This window comes from Sturnus vulgaris, chromosome 19 (assembly GCF_052056855.1).
Source record: "Sturnus vulgaris isolate bStuVul1 chromosome 19, bStuVul1.hap1, whole genome shotgun sequence".
Classification (NCBI taxonomy): Eukaryota; Metazoa; Chordata; class Aves; order Passeriformes; family Sturnidae; genus Sturnus; species Sturnus vulgaris.
This window is the reverse complement of record NC_142261.1, coordinates 5,322,441-5,344,504: the sequence shown is the minus strand read 5'-3', so window position 1 is coordinate 5,344,504 and position 22,064 is coordinate 5,322,441. Positions and strand designations below refer to the sequence as shown.

At 41.2% G+C, this 22,064-nt stretch overlaps 3 protein-coding genes across 8 annotated transcripts; 1 reads left to right on the top strand and 2 right to left on the bottom strand.

Moving 5' to 3' along the window:
• Positions 1 to 259: 259 nt before the first annotated feature.
• CCDC117 (coiled-coil domain containing 117) lies at positions 260 to 6,932 on the bottom strand. Of its 2 annotated transcripts, XM_014875015.2 has the most exons (6): positions 6,835 to 6,932; positions 6,432 to 6,727; positions 5,793 to 5,843; positions 5,202 to 5,435; positions 3,717 to 3,854; positions 260 to 3,184 (listed from the first exon to the last, which is right to left on the bottom strand). In XM_014875015.2, exons 2-6 carry the CDS (start codon positions 6,722 to 6,724, stop codon positions 2,932 to 2,934), a joined length of 969 nt encoding a protein of 322 aa, XP_014730501.2. In that variant the 5' UTR covers positions 6,725 to 6,727; positions 6,835 to 6,932; the 3' UTR covers positions 260 to 2,931. The 2 variants fall into 2 exon arrangements, with proteins under 2 accessions (XP_014730501.2, XP_014730502.1); XM_014875016.2 differs by lacking the exons at positions 3,717 to 3,854; positions 6,835 to 6,932 and having other exon boundaries at positions 6,432 to 6,724.
• On the top strand, positions 6,812 to 17,796 carry LOC106852402 (solute carrier family 2, facilitated glucose transporter member 11-like). Of its 4 annotated transcripts, none has more exons than XM_014875010.2 (13): positions 7,024 to 7,282; positions 7,604 to 7,674; positions 9,592 to 9,690; positions 11,039 to 11,199; positions 11,952 to 12,076; positions 12,321 to 12,450; positions 12,919 to 13,067; positions 13,922 to 14,109; positions 14,618 to 14,728; positions 14,839 to 14,940; positions 15,461 to 15,536; positions 15,973 to 16,100; positions 16,995 to 17,796. In XM_014875010.2, the coding sequence occupies exons 2-13, from the start codon at positions 7,621 to 7,623 to the stop codon at positions 17,211 to 17,213; spliced, it is 1,542 nt and encodes a 513-aa protein (XP_014730496.1). In that variant the 5' UTR covers positions 7,024 to 7,282; positions 7,604 to 7,620; the 3' UTR covers positions 17,214 to 17,796. The 4 variants fall into 4 exon arrangements, with proteins under 4 accessions (XP_014730497.1, XP_088032455.1, XP_014730496.1 ...); XM_088176328.1 differs by having other exon boundaries at positions 7,229 to 7,282; positions 7,585 to 7,674; XM_014875011.2 differs by lacking the exon at positions 7,604 to 7,674 and having other exon boundaries at positions 6,812 to 7,282.
• Positions 16,870 to 22,051, bottom strand: HSCB (HscB mitochondrial iron-sulfur cluster cochaperone). 2 transcript variants are annotated; one of them, XM_014875018.2, is made up of 6 exons: positions 21,849 to 22,051; positions 21,686 to 21,782; positions 21,207 to 21,296; positions 20,574 to 20,718; positions 19,653 to 19,700; positions 16,870 to 18,471 (listed from the first exon to the last, which is right to left on the bottom strand). In XM_014875018.2, exons 1-6 carry the CDS (start codon positions 22,046 to 22,048, stop codon positions 18,380 to 18,382), a joined length of 672 nt encoding a protein of 223 aa, XP_014730504.2. In that variant the 5' UTR covers positions 22,049 to 22,051; the 3' UTR covers positions 16,870 to 18,379. The 2 variants fall into 2 exon arrangements, with proteins under 2 accessions (XP_014730504.2, XP_088032456.1); XM_088176330.1 differs by lacking the exon at positions 21,207 to 21,296.
• Positions 22,052 to 22,064: the final 13 nt, after the last annotated feature.

Sequence of the window (22,064 nt, the reverse complement as noted above, 5' to 3'; positions counted from 1 at the left end):
TGCTTTGTCAGAGGCCTTTGGGTCACGACAAACTTAAAACAACTCTTCCTTCCTGGCAGCTTCAGGTTTATTCTACCCTGCTGTTGCCTTCCCTTGTCCTGCTGAATACTGTGAAGGAAAAAAAGGGGCATTCCTTTGACACAGCATAGTTAAATTCAAATCTTAAGCCAGAAGAGTACTTTACTGCCCAGCTGAAGACTGTAGATAGGCTCCCAAGGTCTTTTCACTCTTATCAGGAATGAAACAGTCATCTAAAAAATATTTTAGAAAATTTATTGAAAACTGACATACAAAGGGTGATTTGGTCCCAAGAGAAGACAGACCAGAATTGGATCTTCCATATTTCAAAATAAGGTTTCTCCTAATACTGCATTGCATCTGCCATCCCGTCTGTGAACAGCATTAATAAAAGTCTTTTAATGAAGACAACAAAGGAAACTCACAAATACAGAAGTCTGGAAATGCCCACAGCTTGATCTCATCCAATCACCCTCCCCAAGTGATTGCTGTAGCTCAGTGCTCCTGTCACTTGGTTCCCACTCTTCTATCAATTTTAGCAACTCAAACCCACTGTCTCCTGTCATAAGGGCAGAAATGCATTGTGAAAAAATGAAAGTAAATGTTTTCTATCAAAGCAAAATCCTTAGACAACTTTTTCTCCATTTCATAGTCTCTGTCAACAGTGCACCACTATATTGTTTTAAATGTCAGGTAACAGGTCAGTGATGCCCTACTGGCATTGAGTTAAGAAGAAAGACACCTCTGAAAGTCAACCTTTGGTACAAACCTAGCAGAGAAAAAAGTATGCTTAAAAGCCATCTACAGCAGCTTCTTATTCTGCAAATCTGATATGCAATTTGGTGTTTTTAAGAGGAAAACAACTTCCATCATTTGATATATTTAGGCCTCCTACAGGTTTTTTACATCTGTTGCAACTTTAGTGTTGCTGAGATGGTTTCATCACATTTTTGAAATTTTCATCCTTTCTTTTCAGCTTATTTAGGATTCAGAGCTTTCCCCTAAAATACTTCCAACTTCGAACTTTCACTACAATCCAGCACCCAGTTACTTACTTGGAGGCACAACATGTTCTACCTGCAGTGACTACAGCCTTCTCCAAACTACACTGCTTTATGTTCTACTCAAGCACTGGAGCACATCAAAGGCTGTAGGTTTCAAACACGTTCAGCAGCTTAATAATACGTAAGGAATTTTACACAGTTCATGCAAGAGATTCATAGCAGACCCTGAAATGAAATTAGGCATTATAGCAAGATAGGCTGCACATGTTCTTCAACTTAAACCTTCTAGAATGGCACACGTGTATACTGGCTTCCAGAGTAATACCTAATCAAATGCTGGAGTGATCTTAGTGAAGCTCTGAAATGTTTTATCAAGAGACAGAAAATTTCAGAAAACCTTCAACAAAAGCAGCAAGATAAACAGGGTTTAACAAACAGGTATCTTGAACAACCAAAAGGAAATAAAGGATGACTGCAGAAAGAGAAGCTCGATTTTTAACTTTCAGCTATGGGTTATTCAACAATAAAGAGTATTATAAGAAGGATTCTCTCTTAGCTGTGCAGAGAAGAGTAGATTTTCTTACATGAGCAGCTGTTGTACTTGCTCCTTTACGTTAGCAAGATGTCAAAACCAGATTGGGACGTAGGACTGAACAGAATCTGTTACTGGGAAAGGGATTTCTTAAGAAAAGCCTCAATTCAGTTATCTCTGAGAAAGCTGAAGGACTTATAAATAAAAGATAAAACCCTTAAACAAGTTAGAGAACCTTAAGCATAAGGAACTGCTGTGCATTGAGAAAAGGTACAAACAATATCTCATTGTGGATTCCTTTCCTTGGCACCCTGTACAGGGTAGAAAATTCTTTTGGCATGCATCTGTATAAACAATGTGATGCTATATTATTGGCACATACTGTGGCTTAAATTTTGTCTAGATTCTCTCAGGAAAAAGACAGCCATCTCCTTTACCTCACCACCAAAGGCTGGGACTTGGATACAGACAATAATCCAGCACTTGACAGCAGCTCCCTGTTATCTGATTTACTTATCATATTTATCCAAATTAATGGATGCCATTCATTTAATCAGAAGTTATACTATCTTCAACTGACTTTCCAACTCCATGCATACAAAGAATCCCAGCACAATGTGAACTGTGAATCTCTTTGGTGAGAACCACTTTTCCCCAAACTTTGCATTGTTTGAGGAGGGGAACATCAAAAACCCACAGATAAAATTTAGAAGCCAATGAACCAAAGATGAAGTTAGTAGGTATCCTGCAAGTTATAAATACTGGCTTTACTTTCTAAAAAGCAAAAGACTTAAGCTCAGCTGTAATATTCCTTCCCTACCACCCCATGGATTTTATAATGTCTACATCTGAGTTTACATCAAGTCCAAACAGGTAAGATGGTGCGAAAAGCTGAATTACCAGAGGGGTTGCTTTTCTATCTGTGACCAGATTTGAAGGTATTTCTTCCTTTACATTTTGTAATTCAAATTAAAGCAAATGGCCAAGCATAGTATGTGCACTAGTTTCAATGGCTCAGTAAGAGAAAGGTGTGGCTTAAGCCACAATTACATTCAGTATTTGTATTTTATACTTTACCAAGGGCAATTAAGAGGATATTTCACCATTAAGCAAGATGGAAAGCTACTTCCCTGTTCCAAAGGCCTTTGAATTACCTTTTGAGTAAAAGTAAGAATATTTAACAGACAGGAACACAGAAATCTTAGGGTGTTTCCTGGCCACCCTATGATTGTGGTGTGCTTATGATTGTTAGTAAGAAAACAAAAAACAAATAATGTAACTTCAGGTTCACACATCAAACCAGAAAAAAAAAAAAAAATCAAAAAACACCAACAATAAGCATCAGAAGCTCACCACTTCCAGTCTAAAATCTGGCATCTACAACTCCATTTCTTCTTCTGCACACCCAGATATTCCCAAACTAGCATATGGATCTGGAGACATGGCAGTCTGTTGTGATGCAGGGAACGTTTCAGTCTGTGGGTCAAAAGGAGCTCTTGGTGTTGGCTGCTTAGCCTGACACACTTCTGTACTCTGCTGCTTGAAGTTCTTAACAGAAACAGACTTCAGTTTATCTGTCATAAATTCAGGAAGAGGTTTCCAAAGCACCAGCTCCATAGACGGACGGCTCCTAGAAGGGACAGAGTTTCAGTAAAACATAAGTTCTCCAAGCACAGCTATTAAATGCAGAAGACGTGTATCTTCATCCTCTGAGCTAGCCTGGAACTATATTCCAGAAAATATATACCTTTTCTTCCCCCCTATTAAATTTCCTCTTCCCTAACTAGTTCCATTATTTCTAGTTCTAACCCTTTATTTCCTCTCTTTTTTGCACCAAACTTGACCACTGTTGGTCACACTTCAGGATCTTCTCATTTTGAAAACTCACATACATAAAACCAAAACTTATATTGGTTCCCTCAACAAATTTCACTCTGTAGAAATGAGGAGTACAAAACAGACACTTCATGACCACTACAGTTACACTTATTTCTTTTTTACATTAGGACAGTTTTTCCTATTTTTAACCAGATGAATGGTCTGTTATAAATGTTGGCTGCATCATGCAGTAATCAAGGACATCTCCATAAACATGAAACAAGGTCTCTCTTTTCATTTGCACATGTTCACTACATAGCACCATGATTTCCTCCAGAACTTACATAGATTCTATTATTTTCTTTGTCAGGACTTCACCAAAATCCCTCTTCATCCCTTTCTTAAGGGTATCTGACAGGATAAGAGTGGGCAGATTGCTAACATTTCCATCAGCATGAACTTCCTCATCTTCATCAATTATCCTAGGAATGGAGGGGGAAGAGGGAGATAAACACTATTGAGCATACTGTTATCAGGAACATCCACTGCAGACTACAGTCACATCTACGTGCTCTGCTCTGTGCAGATCTCTGACCTAGGTTGGGTACCAGAAGCAGCAGGGCTATGTTAACCTGAGTCTCTCTTGGGCCAATATACCCTGAGAAGGACTCATCACAGAAGCCACTGGAGCAGCAATGCCACTTTTGGTACCTGAGCTAGCTTTGTCACCCCTGTGTTATCCCAGCAGTGTCACTGCAGACATACACTGAGAGAAAATAAACAAATTCCCTCTAAGGGAAACTCTACTATTCAGTCACATTACACAAGTGAGTCTCAGCTATGCAGCTGCTTCACCTGCTCAATTCCCCAAAACTGGACTTTGAGAATTATTGCAAAGGTACTGAAAACAGTGCTTCGTTTTTCACAACTTGTGTCAGTTTCTGAGAAATAAATTGGCATAAATTGTTGCAGCGTTTAGAACAAATGGAAGCACCTCCTTTGTTTTTGGTAAACTTTTCATAGAAAATTTAGCAGACTAGGTGGGAAGAATAGGGAACAATCCTCCAAGAGGACCAAAGCAGACATAGACAGATAACAGAGACATCTTTCACTATTCTGATTTACCCATGAAAAAAGTAACAGTCTAACAGTACCTTGCTTCTCCTTATGCATCATCTATGGAGTAATCTACAAGAAAATCTTGTTTTAAAATTTCTGTAACTTTTGGCTTTTCTAACCACCTGCAATCAACTGATACATACACATGCCATTCCCAGAAATCTTTCAAGGGACCGAATGCACAGTAAATTTATTAAATGACTACAGCAGACTTTCTATAGCCCCCCCATTACCCCACATCACACCATCAGCAGGATGAATCTCAGCTTTACTGCGTATATGCAGAGAGACCTCTCTGGTTCATGCTACTCTCTACAGTAACAAATTCACATTTCTTTTAAGTATTAATCACAGAACAAGCTGCAGTTGGTTGAAAAAAGCTGAGCTCAAGCCTGAGCAGGTAGATGTTAGAAGCTGAGCTCTGGATGCTCACAGAAGAGCATTAAACCCCATTATGGTACATTAAAGTTGCATAATGATTGTGAGCAGGGTGTTATTTAGTCAGCATCTCCTGCTCTAGCACCCTCAATTTCAGATCAGCCTGAAGACTTACAGGATCACAGGTAGCCTAAAATGAAATAATTTGAACAGAAGGTTCACCTCAGACTTACAACAGTGTTATCACACTGCTAAGTGCTAGATTCACCCCTGAATGCCCACCAAAAAAGGGAAAGCTCAGCAAAGCCAGGCTACTCAATCCCTGCATTTACCTGTCCTCAATTTCCTGAAGTTTCCTGCGAGCAACCTCGCATTGCTGTTCCCCCATTGTCTGATCCATTTCTTCACAGGGAATTTCTAACATGGCAGTTTCAGGACCGCTGCCACCATACTGACTTGCTACCTCCCCAGCTGCCTGCTGACCTGCACAGAGAATCCATTCTTCAGTGTTGGGATTCAAAGGGCAATTTTTGGCTCCTGTCAGTCTCTTCTTCCGCACAGGACAGCTAGGAAACAAAGTAAGTTTACAATTGTCAAAAAAAGAAATGTGGCATTCTACAGGAACAAATGTTATTGAAAGTGCATTTCAGCAGCATTAACACACTATGGCAATGAAAGTTCAACAAAGAAAATAAATCCACATTGCTCTTAGTAAAATGTGAGTACCTATTCAGGAAAATCAGTTCCACACAATTAATTAGGTAATAGAAATGGATTTGGGCTCAAGTGCAATTCAAGGGAAGAGTTCCAAATGGAAACAATTCTAGATTTCCTTCCTGTTTGTAGGTGAGATGTGCTCAAACCTTTTACAAAACAAAAAGCAAATCAGGATTTTTCAGGCTATAAAAGACAAATTAATTTACCCTTCTGCCTCTTCTTCTAGCTTATGCTTCTTTCCACATCGCACAGAGACACTACAAAAGAAAAACAGTTACTTAGCTTCAAGTCATATCTTCTGGTTACACTGACATTTTCAAACAATATTTTCCTCCCTTTTAAAATTTTATCTGAGATAACAGTCACAGTATATCACCAGCTGTCAAGGAATAAAAGTTTGACTACTTTGTTCCAAAGGAAGTCAAAAGTGACTGTAATTGCTCAGTTCTTTGAACAGAATTACATGCTAATTTCTTCTCCTTTACATTATTTGTTTTTCCACAAGGGGCAAGATCAATTTTTTACTAAAATTCAAATGTTTCAAGAGCAACACATGACCCAGCTTGAGTCTCTTAGTACTCTGTATCACAGGGACATACTGAAAAAAATAAATTCGTTTCAAAGGATGCAAAGATGCTGCTACACTCGATCCTTGCCTCTTAAAAGGCTCCTTCATTCCCCACCAGCCAGCGTCAAGGTCCTTAGCCGAGCACAAGACAATTCTAACCTCCTACCAGCGCAACACTGACAAGGAAACAGCCCCCAGCCGCCTCCAAAGCACCCGGCGCAGTTCCCCATTGCCGGCGCTCGGGCCTCGGCCCTGCAGGAACGGGTCTGGCACTTACTGGCTGCGGCTCCTGGTGAAGGAGCTCACCGGGGCCACCGTCAGCCCCTCGTGGTGGCTGCCGAGCGCGGCCAGGGAGGCCAGGTCGAAGCTACTCTGCAGACAGAGGCCGGAGGATCCACCGACGCCGTCGTTTCCGATCCCTGTCATGACCATCCCGGGTGGCTGCAGACGGCCGTGACCGCCGGCTAAGGGCTGCGGGCCGTGGCGGTCCGGGGCAGCGGCCGGCGCTGTGGGGAGCTCCACGGCCGGGCCCGCCGGGATACCCTGGCAGGATCTGCCTAGCGCTGCCATTTCCTGATGCGGAGGAGAAAGCGCACATCAACGCCACAACCCGCGCTGCACGACGCGCCGGCCCTGCCCGAGGAGCCCCTCACGAAACCGCGTCCGCCCGTAGCGCTCACCCGGGCCAAGCCGGGCCCGCGGCTGCGGCCGCCGCTACAGCCCGGGTCCTTCCAGGCCTTTCGCCGCGATCCGATAAGGACCCACGGGCACTGTGGGAGTTGTAGTCCCGGGCACTGTGGGGCCTCTGGGAGTTGTAGTCCTGAGTGCTGCGGGGCCTTTGGGAGTTGTAGTCCTGGGCGCTGTGGGGCCTCTTGGAGTTGTAGTCCTGGGTGCTGTCGGGGATGCCCTCTGGGAGCGGAATCCCCTCCCCGGCTTTGAGGATGCTGTGGGACGATCGAGGAGGGCCGAGACAGCCCCTCTCTCGTCCGTGGCTCTGTCTAATCCTGGTAGCGAGGCGGGTATGGTCCAGCAGCCAAATCCCGGTCAGCTGAGGAGCTCAGGCGGGGTCGGGGAGGTGGCGAGCGGAGCTGAGCAGGAGGGAGAAGAGGGATGGCGCCCAGGCACACGGTAAGAGCCCGTCCTTGTCTTTAGTTGCGGGAGGCTGCGGGGTTCTGCGCGGAGTTACAGAAGGACAGTGCCTGTACGCAGTGTAAGAGGAGGGAAAGTTCCCTGAGGCTGCTATGAGGCTTTATCTAAGTTGGACATTCCTGTCACAAAAAGTCCTGGGCCGTTGAGGAGAGTCCCAATGGGCGGGGGGAAAAAAAACCCAAAACCAACCAAACAAAACAACAACAAAAAAGCAAAGCTGATCTTAATACATTAGTAACTTAAGTTCTTTGGCACCTTTTTTTTTTTTTCCTGTAACGTAGTTTATTAAATTTTGCAAAGGAAATCTAATTCGGCCCATGCTCAGAATGGAGCACCAGCCCCTGGTCAGAGGGTCTAGCTCGCCCTGCAAGGTAAGCAGAACCATCCTGGCCTCTGAAGGTGGATCCTGCAGGGAATTTGTAGTTTTAGCAATGATGTTCAGATGTGGAATGTGCGGGTATTTCATGTAAGTTTTAAGTAGAAATCCATTAAGTGATTAGACTCATAAAGTTTTGCGCTTTCCTTGGACACCTGGCTGTGTTGGAAAGTGGAAGCTATAAAAGCAGCTTTCTGATCCTCATGTTTAGCATTGAATACAAATGGAATTTTGTTTGTGTCATGTTTCTGAGATGAGGTGAACGCCCTTATAAGCTGTCAGGAGTTGAGTAGCTGACAGAACACATGAGGCTGTTTGTTATCTGTGCTCTCTCCAAATGTGAGACATTTGCCAGTGCCACCAGACCAGCTGATTTGGGCAGGAAGAACAAAAGATCTGTCGTAACAAAACCTAAGTTATATGATGTATGTTCATTATTTTGGGTTGTTTGTTTATTTTCTGTCCCTTCTAGATGCCAGGTGACCCATAAAACACACAAAATTGGTTTACAGTACGTAGTTAATAAAAGGGGCTGAAGTGCAGTGCCAGTATTTACCACATCAAGTTTTAATTTTTTTCTGCTATACTCACGGCAGCCCTTACTTCTTACTCTTGATTCATTGCTTTGGTTGACATTCAGAGAAACACTTTTTATTCTAGGACATGGTAAGGAAATGTTAATTAGATTTTACTTTAAAAGATCAATTTCAACTTGCAAATTTCAGTCTTGAAGGAAGGAAGGAAGTTTTGAGGAATTATCTTTAGGAAGGACACAACTCTTTCAGAATACAGTATCTGGAATAACTCAGCATTTCTGGGAACTGGACCAAGAATAAGAATGATGAAGAATTAGTCTGCATACTTTACAATGAGAAATTCAGGGAGTACAAGTTAATTAAAAGAAATAGATACAGCCTTTATATATGAAGGAAGGGGAAATTCACTGAAGTGCCTTAAATATAGGAAACATTGTGTCCAACTGAAGTCAGTCAATAAGATAATATGATATGAAATAGGACCTAATTTAAAACAAAATGTTTTCTAGACATTTGATGTTATTTTTAGTATGATCATATTCAGTGAAAAGTAAACTTAGAGGGCACTGCAGGAGAATATCAAATAAAAACCTCTGGAGATCTCTGGCCATGGGGCATCATCCAAAGTACATTTTACGACCAGTTATATTCTTGAGATTTGAATGTATCACAGTAGTAATTTGTGTTGACCTTGAAAACCTGTGAATCTGTGACTCTAGGAGTTCTAGTGTGTAAACACCGATTTGAGAATGAAACTAGGTCATAGATGTTGACAACTTAAAAAAAAATACATGCCAATAAACTTTAAATTAAATATTATTACCAGTGAACAAATTACTGTGACTGAGGTACTAAGGCTTTACACCTTCCAACTTGCAGACATCGAGTAATCATTTTAGGGACTTAAAATATTGTTTAAAGGGAAATAAAATATTGTTACTTCTCACATCTTGATTAAAACGTGACTCACAGAAATTGAGATTTGGTTAATTCTTATACTGAGTCGTTTTGTCTCTAACACCAAACATGAACAGTCCCAGCATTCTTTCATTAAGAACAGACACTGTGAGCAGTGTGGCTTATGCAAAAAGCATTTACTCAGTTTCCAATAATAGCTGTAAAGGTTTTATTGCCTACACATAATCTGGAGACTTGTAATTGTGTGCATTTCTAAAGGCTCTTAATGATCAGGGCCAAGGCCAGTCTGAAATGCTTCCCCTGCTGCAAGTGTTCAGGTGGTTTTCTTAAACAAATACTTTCACTGCTTCAAACTAAATACATGATGTGTTTCACCATCATTTTCTTCTAGCTGTGACGTGTGTGTGGGCTCAAGGTCCTATCTCTTTTCATGCCCATGACTTTCTTTTGTTCCCCAGCTCCCCAGCTGGACGTTGCTCCTGACTGTTTGTGCCGTTGGAATTGGAGGCACCTTTCAGTATGGGTATAATGTCTCTATTATCAATGCACCCACCCAGGTAAAAGCTCATCTTTTGTTCACTGGGCTGTTTCCTCTCTGAACTCGGCCAAGAGGCCAAATGTGCTTTTGCTGTGATCACAGTGGGAACTGAAGCAGTCTTCCTCTCATGTGAAGGAATCTTGTGAATTTCCCATGTGGTTTCATGTGCATTTGTTTGTGAGTAACTCCCATCAGAGGTATTCTGTGTCAGACAAAAGTGCCAAATAGGCCACATAAATACCTTTATTATTAGAAAGATTAACTGAATAAGTAATATATTTTTGAGTTACCAAAATAGCCCAGAACACTAAGGGTAGAATAGACCAGAACATTTTCAGTTGGAAGAGACCTACAGTGACCATCTAGTCCACTTCAGGGCTGACCAAAAGTTAAAGCATGTTACTAACAGCATTGTCCAAATGCCCTTGCAGCACTGACCACTTGTCTAGGAAGCCTGTTCCTCTGTTTGACCACCCTTTCTGTAGGATATCACCAGTATTTCCCCACATGTCAAGTTTAAACCTCTCCTGACTCAGCTTTGAGCCATTCCCATTCTTTCTATCACTGGATAACAGGGAAAAAGGAAAGTTACTATGTAAAGGTGTCCATCACAAGGCAGATTACTGAAAAAGATCATCTCAGGGAATTAAAATGTTGCATCTGTAGTGGCTGAGTAACTTGTAGATATTTTCACTTACTTGTTACTTGAGCGTTCTTTGTGTGGCCTCCAGGATTCTGCATATTTTGTGGATGCTCAAGGGTCTGAGCAAATGGTCTTGTGAAAGTGATAGGTATCAGTTTTTGCTACCAGCTGATTTATTTGCTTGGGAAACTGTGAAGAATGAATTTGCTTCAACGTTGTATGCTTTTTACAAAGCTTAAAAGAAGCTGTTTGTGAAAGAACATGTCATATTTTGGGAACAGAGGGAGAGTTCAAGAAGTTTGTTCTTTAGTCTTCGTTTGCAGGCGAAGAGCAGGAGCCCGTGATTACAGATGCATGCCAGTTCAAGGGTTTCTAAAGGCAAATTTTAGAAAATCAAGCATGTGGAATAACACCTTAAAACCATTCACCCTCTCCCCCTCCTTGTTCAGAAGGACCTCAGAGCTCTTTCCTGGCAGTGCATGTCAGGGTTGTATTTCTCCTCTGCTGCAGCACCTGAGGCAGGGCACAAATCAGAGCTGCTCAGCAGCCTTTGAGGTGTGTGGGGAGTAGGAAACACAAGGTCTTCCTTGAGGTCAAGGAAGATTCTGCCAGTCAGATGATATCTTTTAGAATTAGCTCCCAGAATTGATTTTTAGGATTGGGGTGCAAGTTATTTGTAGTGCTGTATAAAATGCTACACATTCCTCACTCTTTTCTACTGCAGCATATACACAAGTTCTTAAACGAGACCTGGAATAGTCGTTATCAGAAGGAACTAAATCCAGATTTGCTGACTTTTCTCTGGTCTGTCATTGCTTCTATCTTTTCCCTCGGAGGCCTGTGTGGAGCCCTGATTGGAGGCAGCATGGCAATCCGGCTGGGCAGGTCAGTTGCAGCAGCAGCATAGAAAAGAATGTTTGCTTTTCCTACCTTCCCACTGGAATAGAAAGTAAATAAATGGTAGAGGAATGGGAGAAAAGAGTACCTTGGGTACCTATCCATGTTTTTTCACTTTAAAACTGAGTTTTCTAGTAGAATTTTATAGTTTATTCCAATGTGATTTTCAAGGATGAGCCCTGGATGACCTTTGACTTAGTCTTTGCATTACATTTACTGAAATCTGAGTAGGAGAATGCACACAGAGTGTGTTGGAAACACGAGTTCCTCCCTGACACATTTGCAGCCCTTGTGCCAGTAAGGACGTGCTGCTTCATCTGTTGCACTTCATTTGTCTAAATGAAGAAACCCCACTCCTACCTTGTCAGGCATTTCTGTCATGTTTATGCATTATTCTTATGTTTAGACATTTTTAAAAACATAAGCAGTTGTGTCAGATATCTGGATTTCCAGATACTGTATGTTTCTTTAGTATAAAGTCCATCTCCACCCCCCCCCCCGCCCCCCCATTATCAGAAAAGAAAACTTTTAAAACCTCACATTATTACAGATTTCCTTAATATCTGATTGGGGTGGATTGGTTTTGGGTTTTTTTTTTTGTTTGTTTCAATCAGTTTTTGTTTGTTCTCTACTACTACTACTACTACTACTACTACTACTACTATTATTATTATTATTATTATTATTATTATTATTATTATTATTATTATTATTATTATTATTTTGTTCCTCCTCTTTAGGAAAGGAGCTCTTTTGATGAATAATCTTATAGCAATACTAGCCTCCATTTTAATGGGGATCAGTTTTCCTACAGGATTGTTTGAGTTACTGATTGCTGGAAGGTTTTTGATTGGCATAAATTCAGGTGAATGATTTCTTATTCCTACTATCAATAAACTATGGTGAATGATAAATGATTGTTACTTCTGATCCTTTAGCTTTTATGATCCTTGTTTATGATGAAAATGTTCTGTAGTTTAGCTTGGAATCTGAAGGGAGCTAAATGAATAGGAAATTAATTAAATCCCATTTTGTATGTGTTTTGGTTTAGTAAGTCTTTGCAAAACAATTTCTATTGATAGGAAAATGTTTTTTCCATTTACTTGCAGGTGTTGGGCTCTGTGTGCAGCCTCTTTATATTGGGGAGTTTGCCCCAAAACACCTAAGAGGTGGCTTGGCCATGGGGACTTCCATCTTTCTGACTGGGGGAATTCTGACAGGACAAATAATTGGTTTGAGGTAAGAAATGCTTTTTTTTTTGTCTCTTGTTTTGTGTTACTCCTGTGTAAAGAATTCTAATTTCCTACAGCTCATTGCAGAACATTCCTTGTGCCATTGTAACATTAGAATTCATACAAGGTCCCCCTGGGAGAAGAAAATCCTGCTCCAGTCACCTTATTCCTACAACTGCCAGCCATCAGTGGTGTCAGTTGAGATGGGTCACCAGCACAGCGTCACAGCAGCTACATTGGAGCTGAGTTCATGTTTTCTGCCAATTTCTTGCTGGAGACCGTGGATGTTGGCAAGACAGGACTTGAAAGGAAAGGACTCACATTTCTGTATCACAGCACTATCACTGCTTTTGTCCCCTGTGTGATCAGAGGATCCAGCTGGAATTTAGAAGTTCCAAGAGCAGAGACTACACCAAATAATAACCAATAGCTAATTATTATATTTCTTTGCCTTCTTTTTCCACATTTCTCACAGAGAATTATTAGGTGGAGAAAAGCATTGGCCTCTGTTGCTATCCAGCAGCTGTATTCCAGCATTAGCCCAACTTTTATTCCTTCCATGGTTTCCTGAAAGTCCCAGATATCTTCTTATTGACAGAGGTGATGAGCTGAGCTGTGCCAAAGGTAATATCCAGCATCTGTACTTTCTGTTCTCCAGAAGGGTACAGTGAATATATTGGATTCCAGATTCTCCTTTTATCTTTATCCACACAGCCCAGTTGTATCATCTAGTGCTTTTTGGCCCATGTTCTTTCTCCAGTGAGCTTATATGGAAGAAGGGATTGTGGAACTCAGGAGCCTATAATGGTTTATGAACAAAACTTTATTATCCTGTTTCAAATAGAAATTCATTGACTAGAGCTTCAAGCTGATTACTCTTAGTGAGAAGTTCATGATCAAGGATCATCAAAACTCTTTCTGTTGGCCTTAAGAAGACAAATTGTCACTTGATATATATTTAATCATGAAGATTGTAAAGGAACAGATGCTGTATACTCTTTAACTTTTAAGACCATTTGTAAAGATTTTAATTTGAGATCCAAATGACTTCTGATTATATTTGCCTTAGGAGAAGGATTTTCTGTCTTTGCTCCAGCTCACTAACTGCATCCCACTGGCAACATTAAAGTCAAGGCCATAATAAAGGACTCAATATCTGCCTAGAATTTAAGTAAAACACTTCAAACTGCTAAGAGTGTCCTTTAAGGAAAAGATTATTTGAAGGTCTGAGGTTCAGATACAAAGTATTTTGCCTGGTGAATATTTCAAGGTCAGATTTCCTCTACAAAGAAGCAAAGAAATGCCATAGAATTCTCCAAATCCACGACAGCAAAAAATGTTGAAAAAACAGCAAGGAATAAGCAAATCACAAAGCAAATTTTTCATATCTTAGCAAAATCCAGGTCATTATGGAAAGATATTATTTCCCATGAGTTGTGGCTAATAGATAAACATAAATTATTTTTTTCTCTTTTTAGCTTTGAAAAGATTTCATGGTTCCTCAGAGTATCGAAGGGAGATGGAAGACATCCAGCGAGAATGTTTTGCTTTAGATGGGGAGAAACCCAAGAAGCCCTGGCAATTATTCACTGACCGTGGTGTGAGATGGCAGCTCATCACTGTCATTGTGATGACAATAGGCCAACAGCTCAGTGGCATTAATGCTGTAAGATTTCATATGAACAAACAGCTTAAATAATTATTTCACTTCCACTTGTTTTTCAACTATTTATTAACACCAAGGATCCACATAGAGAAGCTCAGAGAAATGGGATAAGTGGGAAAGAATGTCCTTGCATTTGGGTGTTTCTCTCGTTTTTTCTCGTTTCTGTGTTTCTGGTATGCAAGCTTTTTGAAAGAATGACTTGATACTTCCTCTGAAAAAGTAAATAAAGGTGGATCAGCTTATCCCACTGTGTCTAGTTTAAGAATATAAAGCATATTCAGTAAGTTGAATAATCCTATTGGCTTTTACATTAGCAGTATGTTTACTTAGACATTAATTTAACAGATTGTTATTGCTGCTTATGTTGCATTAGTGTTGCATTAGTAATTCACAATATAAAATACACTGATCTATATATTTAGTATGAACATGATTCTGTTTCCAGACAATGTTTTAAATACCAGAAAAACCTAATTGTTTGTTTTTGTGGTTTTTTTTTCTGTTGTAGATTTATTTCTATGCAATTTACGTTTTTGAACAAGCTGGGATCTTGGCAGAAAAAATCCCGTATGTAACACTTGGCACTGGAGTTTGTGAATGTCTCACAGCCCTCTCCTGTGTAAGGAGCAGTTTGTTCTACCTCCCAGTACAAAGAGTAATGATTCTTCCTGAAGAGCATTGGTAAAAAGGAGATGAATATATTAACAGAAGATTGTATCTTGTCCACAGGGTTTGCTGATAGACTATGTGGGAAGAAGATGCCTTATCATTGGGGGTTATCTCCTCATGACACTCTGGTGCACTGTTCTGACCTTCTCTCTGACTTACCAGGTGCAAAGGACTCGTTCCTATTACACAGTGTGACTGAGGAGTGAGAAGGGCACGTAGTGACCTAATAAAGGGGAATGAGAGTAGGGTTAGATTAGGGAGGGAAGAAATTCTTTCCTGTGAGAGTGGGGAGGGCCTGGAGCAGGGTGCCCAGAGAAGCTGTGGCTGCTCCATCCCTGGAAGTGTTCAAGGCCAGTTTGGATGGGGCTTGGAGCAACCTGGGCTATTGGAAGGTGTCCCTGCCCATGGCCAGGGGTGGGATGGGATGAGCTTTACTGTCCTTTCCAGCCCAGCCCACACTATGATTACATAATTCTATTATACGATTCAGTAAAAATTATTGAATGAACACTATTTAATTTCTCTCAAGCAGAACTGTTAAATAAATTAGCTGTAGAAGAGTAATGAAAGACTGCTGGTCTTAGTTGAAATAAATTACAAAAGGAAACAGAACTGTTAAGCCAGACTTCAAGACTGGATTATCAAAATCTGAACTAAACCTTCTCATTGTCTTCTGTTTCAGGAGCTGTACTCCTGGATGCCTTACTTGAGTATGGCTTGTGTGTTTGCCTTCATTTTGAGCTTTGGGCTGGGTCCAGGTATTGCACAGGAATGTGTGTGAGTGGTGGAAGGTCTGGGAGGGCCGTGCTGTCACACAGGCAAGAAGCCTTTGCAGCACAGTTGCTGCTGCTCTGGCTAAGGAGCCCAAGTGAGGCCATCCTGCAGCCCACAACTGAGGCTTACCATGCACACTTCTGGGGCAGCTGTGTGTGAGGGAGGGCTTAGTTCTGCCCTTCAGAACACAGGGGTTCTACACTTGTCAAAGGGGGCCTGCTCCCTGATCAGTGCTGCTGAAATAGAGTTGTTTTAGTGGGAAACTTCCTGCAAGGGCAGTAGTCTCAGCTCTGTGCTGTTAGGAATTATAATAGATCAGCTAATGGCACATTCAAAAGCAAGTCAATCTTTTGTAGCATTGGAAATACCTCAAATGGACATTTAGCACAATTCTCTGTTTTGTTTCTGAACCATCCCCAGGTGGCATAACAAACACCCTGACAGCTGAGTTATTTGTGCAGTCCTCACGTCCTGCTGCCTACATGATTGCAGGGACTGTGAGTTGGATTAGTTTCTTCACAGTTGGAATGCTCTTTCCCTTCATAGTGGTGAGTATGCACAGCACAATTTCCATTTCATCTGCTCCCACGTTCCATCCCATTGCTTGTATTGGATTATATGCACTTGTATATATTATTGACACTTGACCAGGATGCACACTGCCTCTCAAATGAGTTTAACTAGATTCAGTCCTTCTTAAAAGCATTTTTTACGTATCACAAACCACAATATAACACAATAAATGAAAAGTAAAAGGAATGCACTGGAGGGCAATGTTCATGTTCAGATGAAAAGAACAGAGAAGGTATCAAAAGCAGAAAAACTTAATCAGATACTGAGATTTAGATAAAACATTGTTTAATAGTGCCCTGTGCTTTTATGGCAGTAACGTTGAGGTGATACCTGTGGCCAGTGAGTCACATCTCTGAGAACTTCCTGAACTGACAGTTCTGTAGACAGAAGATTATTTGGAAAGGCAAGACAAACAACAAATACAAAGCTGGAGATGAAAGTCTTAGTACATATTCTTGCCAGCAAAACCTGCAGGAACAGCATGTATCAGGGTATCTGGATCTGCCTGTCCTTTTTTCATGGTTGAGCTCTGCTTCTCACTAACAGTTGTGGTTTATTTTTTAACATACAGCATTGAAAAATATTCAGGAAAACTTAAATTATATAATCTTAGAATATGTGACAGCTAGGCAGCAAATGATGACTTCTCCCTAGATTGTGACATTTAATTGTTTAAATGGTTTATCTTACTTTTTAAATAGAAGCACTTGACAGTCTTTTATCTAAAAAGTTACAGGTATAGAATAGGTTGAATGACTCTTTATTAAAAACATCTGAGCAATAATGTTAAGTGTGAATGGAAACAAAAAGCTTATTTTCTCAAACCTACTATTACCCTTGAAATATGTTGCAATCACGTTTATTTTCAGAATGGACTGAAGCAGTATTGTTTTGTGGTGTTCTTACTGGAGTGCTTCTTTGTTGCTGCTTTCATCTTCCTCATAATTCCTGAGACAAAAAACAAATCTTTTCTGGAAATCAAAAAGGAATTTCACAAGCTTAATTTTGGAAGAAATGCCAGGAAAAAGGAAACGGAGCTTTATGAAAGAAGACAACTTCAAGATGAATTTTTAAAGAATTCTGCATAATTTCACAAATGCAACAGAACTTGTGAGAATTATGAATGTAGTTTTCTAAATTAGGAGTGCAATACATGATCAAGTGGCTTATTAAATCTTCCTGTGTATTTAGAGGAAGGGTAACTAAAGGCAAGTTAGTACTGCTGAAATATTATTAACAACATATTGTATTATCCACAGAAAACTTGATGTTTAGCTGTAACCTGGTGCTGTAGGGATGCAGAAATGCCAGGGAGGAAGTTCAGTGAGCCCCTCTGGCAGATTTCTGCAGGTATTTCAGATATTTCACTCTTCTTGCATTTCAAATCTCTGTCTTCAGTTTGGATCATCGGGCACATCCAAATTCTTTGCTGAGTGTAACATTCTGAGCTCTTGTTAAAACCCACGCAAGAGCTGGTAACTTAGAACTGGTATTTGAATTATTCCAGTTTATGTAGAAATAGGGGTATTTAGTTTCTGGTTTTCCAATTATGTAACTTTGAAAGCCTTAAAGACATTACTCATCAAGTCCTGCTACTGTATTGTACAACAAAATACAGCACCTCTCTGAGTTACAGGTATTTGTAATAAAAGCTTTTATCCTGATAAAAGAGTTCCTGGGGTTTCAATTTGGTTTATTTTTTTCCCTAACCTAGCATCTTAACATTTTAAACTATGCAACAAAACAAAACTTCTTCTAGTTTTGGAGGTCAGTTCCCACCAGACTGAGATCTATATACCAAAAAGCATGAAGCAGCAGAGAGGACAGATGACAGGAATTAAATACTTTTTACCTTTAAACTACAGGGAGTCTGTAGGACATGCTGAATGAGCCTTCTGCCTGCTCTCCAGTATTTTTTCCTGGACTCATCTCAAAAGAAATTCTTCACATGTTAGGAAGTAAGAAATCCACCTCTGGTGTTTCTGTGCCTCTCTGACATTTGTTTGCATACCTGCCACTGCCAGGACAGTGGCCCACCTCACCCAGTACAACTTTTCCTGGCTGTAAGCATTTCCAAATGCCATCTCTTACTGCTGCAGCAAGCGTGGGATTTCTTTTACATTTATTTTCCTCCTCTTAGAATTAAAGCTTCTAATGGAAGTATAGGAAACAAACACCATTGGTCTGATTTTGATAACAAAACCATCTGTTTAATTGAAAATAACACTGACTCTTAATAACAAAGGAGGCAACATCAGGAAGGGACCTTCTTGGCCTTTAGTTTATCCTCTAAGTTTGCAAAATACTTCATTTTTGCTAGCAGCTTCTTGGCTTCTTGAAGATCACCTAAAATGAAATAAAAACATTACTAGTTTACAGAGGGAGAGGTGAATTTACATTTTCAAAATGAATCTCAAGATTTCAGTGACAGCACCTGTTTTAGTACCAAGACTTGTTAGCTGTAAAGACTCAGACACTATTAAAACCATGCTGCCTATTGTTTTAATCTGGGATGGTTTGGGATCTCTACTCAAGTGTTCCACAAAACATGTAACAATGAACAATTTGGAAAAGAAATGTGAATGAATACCCTTTAATGACCTATGTAAAGTGGCTGCAGTATTGATCTACCTACTAGGCAAGACAAATGTTTGTTTTAAATGTGTAAAAATAGACCAACTGACATAACTGAACAATGCAAATCAGGAGGAGTCTGGTCTGGATAGTGCCAATTCCAAAACTGATAATGAAACAATTTCTCTTCAGTTAAAGAATTAGAGGGGGAGGGTAGTTTATGACCTGCTGACAAACACAGATGTAACACAGTCCTTCTTATGGCACAGAGTAACAGAATGTAACTCCTCACAGGCAGGCCCAGCCAGCGCTGCTTTGATGTTTACAGTTACACACACCCACCCCTGATAAACCTGCAGCATTCTGGACCTGGCACAGAGGAGAAACAGAGGTTTGTTCCCAGCTTCAGAAGCTCGGGAATGGTTCCAGCTTGTGCCTATGCATTGGTTGTAGAATAAAGTTATGGTTATATTGATTATTGCACAGGATGTCCCTGAAACCTTGGGCAGAACAGGCCTTTACTTGCCACGCAGCTTCTGTGGCTTTCACTGCAAAAAACAGCACTCACTGCTCTGCTATAGCCCCAGGACTGCAGAACAACATCTCCCAAATTCAAGTGTGAAACCTCAGAATATGTCAAAGATGAAGTCTGTCCTTCCCAGTATTCTGGGAAACACGCAAACAATTTCTTAGCATCCACATTCCCACTCAAAATGATTATTTTGATGAATGGAACTTTTGTACTGGACTTCATTTTTAACGTGAGGTCCTGAATTTCCCAAATCACCAAGAATGTCAGTTTAGAAGTACTTATTCTAAATACCTAACAAAGAACCCTTGTCAATGCAGTATTTCTGTTCCACAGCTCAGGAAATATTTGCTGATAAGAGAATGTGGAGTTTAAGCATTTGACAGGTATGTATAGCAGCTAAAAACTTCACAAAAACAGTTACCTCTTTCAAAAGCTGCAGCCACCTCTCTGGTCAGTTCTTCTTGTTTAACTGCAAAACAAAATATTTAATTTACTTTTTGTTATACTTTGGATATTTGATACCACTGCATTCTGACTGTCTGTGGGGGAAAGTTCATTACTAGTTTCAGCCTACGGGAGCCAAGCGAGTTTTTCACAATAATGCTGTCAATGTTGTTTTAATTATAATTTCAAACATGTATTTCTTTGTTTAAACAGGTATACTGACAGGAATTCTAATGGTTACTGATTTCCCAGCAATCTAACTTATTTTTGGTCTGTCGCTTTACCCTGCTACAGTTAATTTTCTCCTGTGCTACTCAGTTTTTATTCTAGTTATTCTAATTGCTTTTAGCACATGGTTGTTACTGCAAAGAATTAAATATATCAGTAAACCAAGTGTTTTTGATATCACCAACAATATAATAAGGAAGTTGCTGGTGTAAGGAGAATAACCACTTAATATAATGGATATATATACCAGATGAAGAAGGTGAAATAACTACAATGCCTGTATAAATAACATTATTTAGTGTGGTTAGACAAGCATTTTATTCAACTTCATTCTGACAGCTTTTTTCTTTCGAACGATTGACTAGCCCTCACCTGATGAAGCTTGAGTAAATTCCTTTTTATTGTCTATATATATTTCTTTTGACATCAGAATAGGTTCTGTTACACAAATGTTCTCAAGACAGATGTCATGTTTAGGTGCATAATTTGGTAAAGACAACACTGGAAAAGGGGGCACAGGGCAGAAGCTCTTGCAGTAAGTAAATTCCAGACTAATTCAAATCAAAAACATTACAAGAAATATACCAAAGCAGTTAAAAGCTTTCAGACTCTTCTATTATACAAGATTCAGTATATTAGTTCTGTACAAATTCCTCAGATCATAACTTACCTTTTATTAAAGTTTCAATTTCTTCAAGGTTATCCTCATTTTTGGGCTCTGCTAATCTTTCATTAATTTCCATGATTTCCATAAGGAACGCTGAATCTGCATCACAGTCTGTCTCTTGTACTGGTTCCACTCCACTCAGCTCCAGCTGGCAGAGGAAATGGGAATTTGAAAATAAATATTCCCACATTTATTTCAATGGGAATCATTTTCTTTAATATTAAGTCTCTTATTGGGGCATACTCAGATTAATATCTGATAAACCTGCAGTGAATAGAGTTACACTGAAAATTAACTCCATACATAGGCTGACCATAAAGATCAGCAGTTACCCAAAGCAAAAAAAAAAACATAAAAAAGGCTGCCCTGGGCCAGACAGAAATTCTAAATGAGCAGCCATGGCCAAATACCACGTGTGATGTGAAAGACAAATCAGTATAAGAGGAGTGGCAAATTAGATGATATGCTGATTAATTTTTAGACAAACTTGGTTCCAGTCTCCCTTCAGTGTCTGGTATCCTCTTGAGAGGAATGCAAATTAGCACATGAAGGACTGAATGGGAGGTGCGATCCCTAAGAGCAGCACCAGCCCCAGGGTTAGCTACAGGAACACTGCAATATTAACGGAGACCTTACTAGATAGAGGCCTCGGCTCAGAGGGTTCAGCAGGGTCTGGTAGGCCTTGTTGATCAGGGAAGAGTGTTGTTCAGAGTAGTACTGCTCTTTCTGCAAATGGACGGCAAATAATTGGAAGCTTATAACAAGTGGCAAAAAACGCTTTGTTACACGCGGAACAGCAGCGTCCCCACAGCAGTCCGTGTGTGAAACGGAGAAGGTTCTGTGGGCCTGGGAACTGTGTCAGTGCACTCAGCTACGGCCTGACGAACCGCAGCGCCCCTCATCGTCCACCTCCAACGCCAATCCAAGGGACAGTCTCTTCTGAGCACCGAAAGACAAACACAGGAGAATCCCCTCACTCCCCGAGCGGGAGAGATGTGGGGACTCGGCACTGAGACCCCACCACGCAGCCGAAGGCTAAAGGCGAGTTCCTCCGGCGGCCACCGAGCCCCGCGGGCCCCTCCCGGCCCGGCTCCCCCGCCCGGCCCGGCGCTCACCGGCGGCCTCTGGCCGAAGCGGTCGGGGTGGACGGCGCGCTGCAGGCTCCGGAACCGCCGCTGCAGCTGCCGCTCGTCGATGCGGAAGGAGCGGTCACTGCAGGACACAAGGCGGGTGAGACCCGCGGCCGGCCGGTCCCGCGGCCGCCCCGCCCACACTCACCAGTCCATCAGGCGGAAGAGGTCAGGCCGCGGTGCCGGCGGCTGCAGAGCCTGGCAGCCGGGGCAGAAGCGCGGCCCATCGCCGCCGGGGAGCGCAGCGCCGCAGCTCCAGCACGGCGGCCCCGGGGCGTGGCCCAGCACGGCGGCCCCGCGGAGCGCCCGGCGCGCCCACCCGAGCTGCGCCCGCAGCGCCGCCCGCATCGCGCACCGCTCCCGG

What these genes read in the sequence shown, in the direction of transcription:
- HSCB (XM_014875018.2), bottom strand. Translation starts at nt 22,048, where the DNA reads ATGCGGGCGGCGCTGCGGGCGCAGCTCGGGTGGGCGCGCCGGGCGCTC. An exon ending in TGAGCCGAGGCCTCTATCTA is followed by an intron (nt 20,719 to 21,206) that starts GTAAGGTCTCCG and finishes TTCCTCTGCCAG; the next exon opens with CTGGAGCTGAGTGGAGTGGA. An exon ending in AATTGAAACTTTAATAAAAG is followed by an intron (nt 19,701 to 20,573) that starts GTAAGTTATGAT and finishes TTTGTTTTGCAG; the next exon opens with TTAAACAAGAAGAACTGACC.
- LOC106852402 (XM_088176328.1), top strand. An exon ending in TTTGATTGGCATAAATTCAG is followed by an intron (nt 12,077 to 12,320) that starts GTGAATGATTTC and finishes ATTTACTTGCAG; the next exon opens with GTGTTGGGCTCTGTGTGCAG. An exon ending in GTCTCACAGCCCTCTCCTGT is followed by an intron (nt 14,729 to 14,838) that starts GTAAGGAGCAGT and finishes TCTTGTCCACAG; the next exon opens with GGTTTGCTGATAGACTATGT.
- CCDC117 (XM_014875015.2), bottom strand. Translation starts at nt 6,724, where the DNA reads ATGGCAGCGCTAGGCAGATCCTGCCAGGGTATCCCGGCGGGCCCGGCC. An exon ending in TTCACCAGGAGCCGCAGCCA is followed by an intron (nt 5,844 to 6,431) that starts GTAAGTGCCAGA and finishes TTTCTTTTGTAG; the next exon opens with TGTCTCTGTGCGATGTGGAA. An exon ending in AAGAAAATAATAGAATCTAT is followed by an intron (nt 3,185 to 3,716) that starts GTAAGTTCTGGA and finishes TGTCCCTTCTAG; the next exon opens with GAGCCGTCCGTCTATGGAGC.